This window comes from Oncorhynchus clarkii, chromosome 28 (genome assembly GCF_045791955.1).
Source record: "Oncorhynchus clarkii lewisi isolate Uvic-CL-2024 chromosome 28, UVic_Ocla_1.0, whole genome shotgun sequence".
Taxonomy (NCBI): domain Eukaryota; kingdom Metazoa; phylum Chordata; class Actinopteri; order Salmoniformes; family Salmonidae; genus Oncorhynchus; species Oncorhynchus clarkii.
Window position 1 is genome coordinate 11,893,984 of NC_092174.1, and position 12,118 is coordinate 11,906,101.

At 41.0% G+C, this 12,118-nt stretch overlaps 1 protein-coding gene across 4 annotated transcripts in view; it reads right to left on the reverse strand.

Moving 5' to 3' along the window:
* The window catches only part of LOC139386634 (CREB regulated transcription coactivator 1a), a 39,617-nt gene that overhangs the window by 27,238 nt on the left and 261 nt on the right, over positions 1-12,118 (reverse strand). For all 4 annotated transcript variants that reach the window (XM_071132379.1, XM_071132376.1, XM_071132377.1 and 1 more), the window contains exons 2-5: positions 8,031-8,147; positions 6,444-6,572; positions 6,104-6,165; positions 5,887-5,975 (exon numbers count right to left, since the gene is read on the reverse strand). In XM_071132379.1, coding sequence (XP_070988480.1) covers positions 5,887-5,975; positions 6,104-6,165; positions 6,444-6,572; positions 8,031-8,147 — 397 coding nt within the window. The remainder of the gene's footprint in view (positions 1-5,886; positions 5,976-6,103; positions 6,166-6,443; positions 6,573-8,030; positions 8,148-12,118) is intronic.

The window sequence follows — 12,118 nt, forward strand, 5'->3', positions numbered from 1 at the left end:
CATTTCCAGTGGATCAGAAGTTTACATACACTTAATTACTATTTGGTAGCATTGCCTTCAAATTGTTTAACTTAGGTCAAACATTTTGGGTAGCCTTCCACAAGCTTCCCACAATAAGTTGGGTGAATTTTGGCCCATTCCTCCTGACAGAGCTGGTGTAACCGAGTCAGGTTTGTAGACCTCCTTGCTCACACACACCTTTTCAGTTCTGCCCCAAAAAATTGTATAGGATTGAGGTCAGGGCTTTGTGATGGCCACTCCAATACCTTGACTTTGTTGTCCTTAAGCCATTTTGCCACAAACTTACTTTGGAAGTATGCTTGGGATTATTGTCCATTTGGAAGACCCATTTGCGACCAAGCCTTAACATCCTGACTGATGTCTTGAGATGTTGCTTCAATATATCCACAACATGATGCTGCCACCCGCGTACTTCACGGTCGGGATGGTGTTGTTTGGCTTGCAAATCTCCCCCTTTTTCCTCCAAACATAACAATGGTCATTATGGCCAAACAGTTCTATTTTTGTTTCATCAGACCAGAGGATATTTCTCCAAAAAGTCAGATCTTTGTCCCCATGTGCAGTTGCAAACCGTAATCTGGCTTTTTTATGGTGGTTTTGGAGCAGTGGCTTCTTCCTTGCTGAGCGGCCTATCAGGTTATGTCGATATATAGGACTCGTTTTAATGTGGATATACAGTGCCTTGCGAAAGTATTCGGCCCCCTTGAACTTTGCGACATTTTTCCACATTTCAGGCTTCAAACATAAAGATATAAAACTGTATTTTTTTGTGAAGAATCAACAACAAGTGGGACACAATCATGAAGTGGAACGACATTTATTGGATATTTCAAACTTTTTTAACAAATCAAAAACTGAAAAATTGGGTCGTGCAAAATTATTCAGCCCCTTTACTTTCAGTGCAGCAAACTCTCTCCAGAAGTTCAGTGAGGATCTCTGAATGATCCAATGTTGACCTAAATGACTAATGATGATGATAAATACAATCCACCTGTGTGTAATCAAGTCTCCGTATAAATGCACCTGCACTGTGATAGTCTCAGAGGTCCGTCAAAAGCGCAGAGAGCATCATGAAGAACAAGGAACACACCAGGCAGGTCCGAGATACTGTTGTGAAGAAGTTTAAAGCCGGATTTATATACAAAAAGATTTCCCAAGCTTTAAACATCCCGAGCACTGTGCAAGCGATAATATTGAAATGGAAGGAGTATCAGACCACTGCAAATCTACCAAGACCTGGCCGTCCCTCTAAACTTTTAGCTCATACAAGGAGAAGACTGATCAGAGATGCAGCCAAGAGGCCCATGATCACTCTGGATGAACTGCAGAGATCTACAGCTGAGGTGGGAGACTCTGTCCATAGGACAACAATCAGTCGTATATTGCACAAATCTGGCCTTTATGGAAGAGTGGCAAGAAGAAAGCCATTTCTTAAAGATATCCATAAAAAGTGTTGTTTAAAGTTTGCCACAAGCCACCTGGGAGACACACCAAACATGTGGAAGAAGGTGCTCTGGTCAGATGAAACCAAAATTAAACTTTTTGGCAACAATGCAAAACGTTATGTTTGGCGTAAAAGCAACACAGCTGAACACACCTTCCCCACTGTCAAACATGGTGGTGGCAGCATCATGGTTTGGGCCTGCTTTTCTTCAGCAGGGACAGGGAAGATGGTTAAAATTGATGGGAATATGGATGGAGCCAAATACAGGACCATTCTGGAAGAAAACCTGATGGAGTCTGAAAAAGACCTGAGACTGGGATGGAGATTTGTCTTCCAACAAGACAATGATCCAAAACATAAAGCAAAATCTACAATGGAATGGTTCAAAAATAAACATATCCAGGTGTTAGAATGGCCAAGTCAAAGTCCAGACCTGAATCCAATCGAGAATCTGTGGAATGAACTGAAAACTGCTGTTCACAAATGCTCTCCATCCAACCTCACTGAGCTCGAGCTGTTTTGCAAGGAGGAATGGGGAAAAATGTCAGTCTCTCGATGTGCAAAACTGATAGAGACATACCCCAAGCAACTTACAGCTGTCATCGCAGCAAAAGGTGGCGCTACAAAGTATTAACTTAAGGGGGCTGAATAATTTTGCAAGCCCAATTTTTCAGTTTTTGATTTGTTAAAAAAGTTTGAAATATCCAATAAATGTCGTTCCACTTCATGATTGTGTCCCACTTGTTGTTGATTCTTCACAAAAAAATACAGTTGTATATCTTTATGTTTGAAGCCTGAAATGTGGCAAAAGGTCACAAAGTTCAAGGGGGCCGAAAACTTTCGCAAGGCACTGCATATGCTTTTGTACCCGTTTCCTCCAGAATCTTCAAGGGCCTTTGCTGTTGTTCTGGGATTGAATTGCACTTTTTTCGCACAAAAGTACGTTCATCTCTAGGAGACAGAATGAGTCTCCTTCCTGAGCGGTATGACGGCTGGGTGGTCCCATGGTGTTTATACTTGCGTACTATTGTTTGTACAGATGAACGTGGTACCTTTAGGCGTTTGGAAATTGCTCCCAAGGATGAACCAGACTTGTGGTCTACAAAAGAATAATTCTGAGGTCTTGGCTGATTTCTTTTTATTTTCCCATGATGTCAAGCAAAGAGGCACTGAGTTTGAAGGTAGGCCTTGAAATATATCCACAGGTACACCTCCAATTGACTAAAAGTATGTCAATTAGCCTATCAGAAGCTTCTAAAGCAATTACATCATCTTCTGGAATTTTCCAAAAATGTTTAAAGGAATAGTCAACTCAGTGTATGTAAACTTCTTTGTGATACAGTGAAATAATCTGTCCGTAAACAATTGTTGGAGAAATGACGTGTCATGCACAAATAAGATGTCCTAACCAACTTGCCAAAACTATAGTTTGTTAAGAAGAAATTGGTGGTTGAAAAACAAGTTTTAATGACTCCAACCTACAGTGAGGGAAAAAAGTATTTGATCCCATGCTGATTTTGTACGTTTGCCCACTGACAAAGAAATGATCAGTCTATAATTTTAAATGGTAGGTTTATTTGAACAGTGAGAGACAGAATAACAACAAAATCCAGAAAAGCGCATGTCAAAATTGTTATAAATTGATTTGCATTTTAATGAGGGAAATAAGCTTTGCAGATCTTCTCCAAGTCATTAAGGTTTCGAGGCTGACGTTTGGCAACTCGACCCTTCAGCTCCCTCCACAGATTTTCTATGGGATTAAGGTCTGGAGACTGGCTAGGCCACTCCAGGACCTTAATGTGCTTCTTCTTGAGCCACTCCTTTGATGCCTTGGCTGTGTGTTTTGGGTTATTGTCATGCTGGAATACCCATCCACGACTCATTTTCAATGCCCTGGCTGGGGGAAGGAGGTTCTCACCCAAGATTTGACGGTACATGGCCCCGTCCATCGTCCCTTTGATGCGGTGAAGTTGTCCTGTCCTCTTGGCAGAAAAACACCCCCAAAGCATAATGTGTCCACCTCCATGTTTGACGGTGGGGATGGTGTTCTTGGGGTCATAGGCAGCATTCCTCCTCCTCCAAACACGGCGAGTTGAGTTGATGCCAAAGAGCTCCATTTTGGTCTCATCTGACCACAACACTTTCACCCAGTTGTCCTCTGAATCATTCAGATGTTCATTGGCAAACTTCAGATGGGCATGTATGTGCTTTCTTGAGCAGGGGGACCTTGCTGCGCTGCAGGATTTCAGTCCTTCACGGCATAGTGTGTTACCAATTGTTTTCTTGGTGACTATGGTCCCAGCTGCCTTGAGATCATTGACAAAATCCTCCCGTGTAGTTCTGGGCTGATTCCTCACCGTTCTCATGATCATTGCAACTCCACGAGGTGAGATCTTGGAACCCAGGCTGAGGGAGATTGACAGTTCTTTTGTGTTTCATCCATTTGTGAATAATCGCATCAACTGTTGTCACCTTCTCACCAAGCTGCTTGGCGATGGTCTTGTAGCACATTCCAGCCTTGTGTAGGTCTACAATCTTGTCCCTGACATCCTTGGTGAGCTCTTTGGTCTTGGCCATGGTGGAGAGTTTGGAATCTGATTGATTGATTGCTTCTGTGGACAGGTGTCTTCTATACAGGTAACAAACTGAGATTAGGAGCACTCCCTTTAAGTGTGTGCTCCTAATCTCAGCTCGTTACCTGTATAAAAGACACCCGGGAGCCAGAAATCTTTCTGATTGAGAGGGGGTCAAATACTTATTTCCCTCAGTAAAATGCAAATCTATTTATAACATTTTTAACATGCATTTTTCTGGATTATTTTGTTGTTATTCTGTCTCTCACTGTTCAAATAAACCTACCATTAAAATTATAGACGGATCATTTCTTTGTCAGTGGGCAAACGTACAACATCAGCAGGGGATCAAATACACTTACAGTGAGGGGAAAAATGTAAACTTCCGACTTCAACTGTACTTACTCATCACATACTTCTGCCAGGTAAGCCTACTTTGCAGTTAACATTTAATTGAGTATGCTTTGGGGAAAGTATTTCCGTCAACCCACAAGACTGTTATCACATCAACTGGCTACACATGGACTGATAGATAAACACCCACCACAGACAGAAAGGGGCAATATTGCTGGAAATCAATTGGCAGCTTTATTGTATTAGGTTTGGCTTTTTAAGCCAATAGTGGCTAACCAGCGAAAGGATAATGTCAATGCTGCATTGGTTAGATAATATCTGGGAGCTTGCGGTGTCTGATACTTCTGAGATTTATTCATGACAGTTTGCGGTAGAACACGTTGTTGGAGACCCCTGGTGTAGCACCTTTAACCAATCACAGACCATTAGGATTGCACATTCGGCAAATCACCAGCATATTCCTTTTGAATCCATTTCCCCATTCACTGTTAGGAGAGAGCCTACTCTGGAAATGTGATGTATAGTATATTGTTCCAAACATCTTAAAATGAAAAAAAAAAAAAATTACTTTTGACATTCATATTTGTTTATGTTGAATAAATTAAATGTCAAAAGTGAATGTCAAGACATACTCCATATTTTTGCGCACACTACAAGGAGTACAATGATACCAATATGTTGTCTGTATCGTGTACGGTTCCCATGTCATGCCATATAACAATGGCCACTTTAATCATCATTTTCTCAAAAATGGTTTCTGATACAAATGAAAAAAGCATGTCAAACATCTTTCCTCCCAACAAAGTTTCTGTGAGAAATGCGAGAACAATCTGAGATACCTGAAATATTTTGGGGTTGCGCTGGCGATTCCCGAAAACGGCAGGTAGCCTACTGGTTAGAGCGTTGGCCCAGTAACCGAAAGGTTGCTAGATCAAATCCCTGAGCTGACAAGGTAAAAATCTGTCATTCTGCCCCCGAACAAGGCAGTTAACCCACTGTTCATAGGCCGTCATTGTAAAGAAGAATTTGTTTTTATCTGACTTGCCTAGTTAAAAGGTTAAATACATTAAAAGACACCATTAGCATGTAACATTGAGAACCACTCAGATGTTCCTATTTGTCCCATGAGTAATGTCTATAGCCTTTGAAGACATAGTCTAAAACCTTTTATCAGGTACACTAGACACTATTCAACAGTTCAAAAGAGTAGTCAGCAAAGCCATTACAATATATTTCATTGTCAATACATTGAATACCACCTCCCTCATAACAACTTGGCTGATAATTCAGGGCTGAACTCAAAAATCATTATTAAGCCTACCAACTGGAAACAGAGCATTGTACCCTACAATGGCTATTCATTCCTCTCATGGGGTCATTGTAGGGCCAAGACATTTTGCTAACCGGTTCTGTCCAAAAATAATTCATGTGTAATGATGAACTAATAATGTAAAGTTTATAAAACTTGAAGTACCAAGTTCAAATCCAACACACCTCGTTTCGGCTGCATGTCCTGTGAGCCTCCCGCGAAAATGTCCTGTGGGTTCAAAGTGCTCTGATGCAACGCAGAGTCCGAGTTAGTCCTATAGCACAGGGAAAGAGACATACACCACTTAAGGAGGGTGACCAACTGTATCAGTTGTGGAAAGTCAAGGGAGCGTTTCACAACGAAATCCCAACAGTTCGACGTCACATAGTCGGGTTATCTTACCTCCTCCAACTGGTGTCAGGTGGGGGTGACAGATACACGGAACCATATGGACAGCTATCAATGTGATACCCCTGGTTAAGGGCAACACAAATCTGTAGCATTTCACAACTGATGTTAATGGATGTAAAACACCATTATGCCATAAAGTACAGCATATGCTTTTGAAGTACAATGGTTAAAGATGTTAAATAGTGGTGCTTGCTTTAACGAAAAGGCTAATTGTTACTGTAAAATTACTATGTAATTACCATGTCATTCATAGTCAACTATCCGTTGCATAGCAGACCGTAAAAAATAAAAAGTTAACTATACAGTAGCATACACCGACAGTAAAAGATATTTGGCGTCCATGTTTGTCGAGGGGCCTTCCATGTGGGGACGTGATGCGGTTTCTGTCCCGGTAAACTCTGTCAACCAATCCATGGTGCCGTGTTGTCCTGCTAGTGTCACCTGAACCTTGAAAGGGAGTCTACAGACACCGCACAAAGAAAACCAGTTACAAGCTCCATAGATAAAAGACAGAAAAATATATGTCAACAAAAGAGTAAACAAATTTCCATTTCGAGTAAGACGCATACAGCGACTTCAAAAAGTATTCACACCCCTTGACCTGATTGTATTTTTTTTGTCACTGGCCTACACACAATACCACATAATGTCAAAGTGGAATTGTTATTCGAAGTTTCAACAAATTAATGAAAATGAAAAGCTGAAATGCCTTTCCAATATTCAAACACTTTATGGCAAGCCTAAATAAGTTAAGGAGTAAAAATGTACTTAACAAGTCACATAATAAGTTGCATGGACTCTTGCAATAATAGTGTTTAACATGATTTTTGAATGACTACCTCAGCTCTGTAACCCACACATACAATTATCTGTAAGGTCAGACAGTCAAGCAGTGAATTTCAAATACAGATTCAACCACAAAGACCAGGGAGGTTTTCCAATGCCTCGCAAAGAAGGGCACCTATTGGTAGATAAGTAAAAAAAAATATATATTTTAAAGCAGACATTGAATATCCCTTTGAGCATGGTGAAGTTATTAATTACAATTTGGATGTTGTATCAATACACCCAGTCACTACGAAGATACAGGCATCCTTCCCTACTCAGTTTCCAGAGAGGAAGGAAACCATGAGGGATTTCACCATGAGGCCAATGGTGACTTTAAAACAGTTACAGAGTTTAATAGCTGTGATAGGAGAACTGAGAATGGATCGACAACTATTTAGTTACTCCACAATAGTAACCTAATTGACAAATTGAAAAGAAGAAAGCATGTACAGAATATGTTTGCAAAGAGGCACTTAAGTAATACTGAAATAAAGTGTTGCAAAGCAATTCTCTTTTTGTCATGAATACGAAGTGTTATTTTTGGGACAAATCCAATATAACACATAACCGAGTACCACTCTCCATATTTTCAAGCATATTGGCTGCATCATGTTATGGGTATGCTTGTAATCGTTAAGGACTGGGGAGTTTTTCAGGATAAAAAATAAACGGAATGGAGCTAAGCACAGGCATATCCTTCAGGAAATTCTGGTTCAGCCTGCTTTCCACCAGACAATGGAAGACTAATTCACCTTTCAGCAGAACAATAACCTACAACACAAGGCCAACTCTACACTGGAGCTGCTTACCAAGAAGACAGTGAATGTTCTTGAGTGGCCGAGTTACAAATACTCACAGCTGTAATCACTGTCAAAGGTGCTTCTACAAAGTATTGACTTAGGGGTGTGAATACTTATGTAAATTACATATATCTTTAATTCATTTTAAATACATTTGCTAACATTTATATGGGGTATTGTGTAGGTGAGAGAAGAAAAATGTAATCCATTTTGAATTCAGGCTATAACACAACAAATTGTGGAATACGTCACGGGGTATGAATACTTTGAGTCCGACAAACACACATTACCTGAAAAGGCATGTCAATGGTGCCATTTCCAATCTGATTGACATTTGGCAATGATCCGCCATAGTACTGCCCACGGTTTTGTCCCAGCTGTAAATACTGGGTCTTCTGTAACTGTAACTGTATAAGGAGTGACAAAACAAAACAAAGAGCAAACATGGCATCAGATAATGTTCGGTATGAAATATTCAACAATAATTCAAAATCAAAATGAGGGTGAGAGAGCACAAAAATTCTGACTGATGAAAAAAAAAAAAAACAACCTTTGTTTAACATTGATTCTATAGATTACAAATCACTCCATCCATCTCAGTTAGAACCAAGGGGATAAGACTTGTCTGGCCTAAGCAATCACCTTTGTTGTGTGAAAATGACATTTACTCACCTTTAACCTCAATTTACCTAATAAACTTCATAGAGAAAATACATTTTTCAGCAATTACAGATCACCCATGATTAAATTATGTTTTCATTATTTACAATCTTGCCACACCGCCTCATCTTGACATTGAATGGTGCCACATATAGGCCTCGCTGGGATAACTATCACCTATATGAATGTCTTTCCAGCCTTACAAAAACTCAAGGTCACACCCTTATAGGTTCAACAGTTCACCTGCTATGAGTATGCAAATAGTTGATCTCAAATCAAATCACATTTTATTGGTCACATACACAGTTAGCAGATAATGCGAGTGTAGCGAAATACGAGTGTAGCGAAATGCAGTGCATCTCCTCCTCATGGACTGCACCAGATTTGCCCGTTCTTGCTGTGAGATGTTACCCCACTCTTCCACCAAGGCACTGGCAAGTTCCCGGATATTTCTGGGGGGGAATGGCCCTAGCCCTCACCCTCCGATCCAACAGGTCCCAGACATGCTCAATGGGATTGAGATCCGGGCTCTTCGCTGGCCAAGGCAGAACACTGACATGACTGTCTTGCAGGAAGTCACGCACAGAACGAGCAGTATGGCTGGTGGCATTGTCATGCTGGAGGGTCATGTCAGGATGAGCCTGCAGGAAGAGTACTACATGAGGGAGGAGGGTGTCTTCCCTGTAACGCACAGCGTTGAGATTGCCTGCAATGACAACAAGCTCAGTCCGATGATGCTGTGACATACCGCCACAGACCATGACGGACCCTCCACCTCCAAATCGATCCCGCTCCAGAGTACAGACCTCGGTGTAACGCTCATTCCTTCGACGATAAACGCAAATCCGACCATCATCCCTGGTGAGACAAAACCGCAACTTGTCAGTGAAGAGCACTTTTTGCCAGTCCTGTCTGGTCCAGCGACGGTGGGTTTGTGCCCATAGGCGACATTGTTGCCAGTGATGTCTTGGGAGGACCTTCCTTAAAACAGGCCTACAGGCCCCCAGTCCTGCCTCTCTCAGCCTATTGCGGACGGACTGAGCACTGATGGAGGGATTGTGCGTTCCTGGTGTAACTCGGGCAGTTGTTGTTGCCATCCTGTACCTGTCCCGCAGGTGTGATGTTCGGATGTACCGATCCTGTGCAGGTGTTGTTACATGTGGTCTGCCACTGCAAGGACGATCAGCTGTCCGTCCTGAGGGTCACATCCTCCCTGTAGCGCTGTCTTAGGCATCTCACAGTACGGACATTGCAATTTATTGCCCTGGCCACATCAGCAGTCCCCATGCCTCCTTGCAGCATGCCTAAGGCACGTTCACGCAGATGAGCAAGGACCCTGGGCATCTTTCTTTTGGTGTTTTTCAGAGTCAGTAGAAAGGCCTCTTTAGTGACCTAAGGTTTCATAACTGTGACCTTACTTGCCTACCGTCTGTAAACTGTTAGTATCTTAATGACCGTTCCACAGGTGCATGTTCATTAATCGTTTATTATTCATTGAACAAGCATGGGAAACAGTGTTTAAACCCTTTATAATGAAGATCTGTGACGTTATTTGGATTTTTAAGGATTTTCGTTGAAAAGACAGGGTCCTGAAAAAGGGACATTTATTTTTTTTGCTGAGTTTACATTTCAGAAATTTCTCTTATGTACTAGAGATACTGAGTAATATCACGAGACAGTCATTTTGATATTTTGTTTAGAAAAGCTGGTAATCAAAGTTGTTTAATCCTATACGCAGACAGTACCCAAACTGTTCATGTCGGTCACGAACACACACTATTGATTAAAGCAGGGAAATCATTTAATAACATCTCTAAAGCCTATTTCTCCAGTGTTTTGAAAATACAGTAATCTCCCAATAGTGAGTCAAGTTTGAATACATCTTGTTATTTTGTTGACAGAAGATTACATGCATTTTGGGATCAGTGTTTCACAAATCCAACCACTTATGAATCTAGTCAATAGGGTAAATGTGCCTACTTGAGTGAACTTGTATGCTCACCGCCTACTGCACTGTCAACAGTTATTATCAAATACTGAGTATTAGACTTGCCCTTCCTATTAATGAATGCATACTATATGTTACAAAGTAAGTATTATGTTTATAGCCTCATACTATAACTAGGGCTGGGAATTGCCTGGGACCTCATGATACGATATTATCACGATACTTTAGGTGTCAATACGATATGTATTACGATTCTCACGATTGTATATTTATTGCGATTGGATACTGTTATTTTATTGCGATTCGATGTTCCAAACCTATATTGATCGCCATACGTATGCTGCAGAGTGTCAAGAGAGTTTTTTTTGTTATCAGTCATGGAAATAAAAATGTTGTAAAAAAGTGAAGGTATACAGGCCACTAGCACAAAAATAATATTGCGTTATTGCCAAAATGATACGATACAATATATTGTCCAAAATAATATCCCGATATGTAGCTGTATCGACTTCGTCCCCCATCACTATACTATAGGGCCAAAAGCAATATTTTAAAAGAGATTCTCCAGTACTTTTGTATACTTTTTAGCTAGTAGCGCTTTGTGTGCATCTTGCTAGCTGAGGGGCTAAAACTCATTGGCTAGAACTGGAATTGCTAGGGGGCTGTCCCATGTGAGAGAAAATGTAGGGGAAAAGGTGCACCGTTTCCAGAAAAACAATCGCTTTCAAACTAGGGATTTCATGGCTGACTGCGGTAACAGTAATTCTGCTCATAAATGCATGTCTGAACTACACATGGACACATCCACCCCAAAGTTCTAGAGCATGTCCTCAAATAGTGAAACCTACTCTTCCCAAATGTGTTTGTTGAAATTGCACCCAGGTTTGACTTCCAAAGGTTCCAGCCTAACACAATAAATCACCCACTTCAGGAAAAAGAACAGATGTCACCTCAACACTGAATTAATCAATTGAAATCAATAGAAAGTGTTATTTTCTGTGAATTAAAACCTAAAACTACACTGATGATTGTCCAATGTATTCAATGGATAGTACCATCCAAATAAGGATGCAGTAATTTAACCAGTCAGTGAGCGATGCCAATGTTGCTACAGTATCTCAGAACCCGCCCATTTGAAACTATTTCAAATGCGCTGGTTCTGCTGGCAACGTTTCTCAAATGCACCAATGTTATTTCGTATACATTTTGTATAAAAATGTACTGCCAAAAGCACTGAAATGACGTTGATCTATAGCGCAATATGTTGCTGGCATTAGAGGCCTGCGGCATGCGGTTTTTGTCGTCAACATAATCTGTGCGGGTTTGTCCTCATCTTTGATATGCCACTGTCAATCATATTACTGTACTTGTCTGCCCAGTTTCACAGCACGACTGCTTTTCCCACCTGGTTATTAGCCTGTGTGTCTTTGGTGATCTTTAAACTGAACATACTGCTCTCCAAAACGCTTCTATACATAGAAATTGCTGTTCATCTGAAGCTTCTTCCTCGCCTAGAGTGCGATCAGAAAAACCAACGAACGTTCTATTAAATGTGGCTGTCAAACACGCATGCACGCCCCACATTAGTTGGCTATTGCCTTGCACTGGAGCTATATTGTGCAACTTTTGAAGACGGAGGGACTTGAGTCGGGATACCTCTCCATTTGAGAATAACTACACGAATACGATAATAAGACTGCTGGTTGCCATTCATGACAAGAATATTAGCTGGCACGTAGGGGGCTGTTTGTTATTGTTTACCTCCCTGGC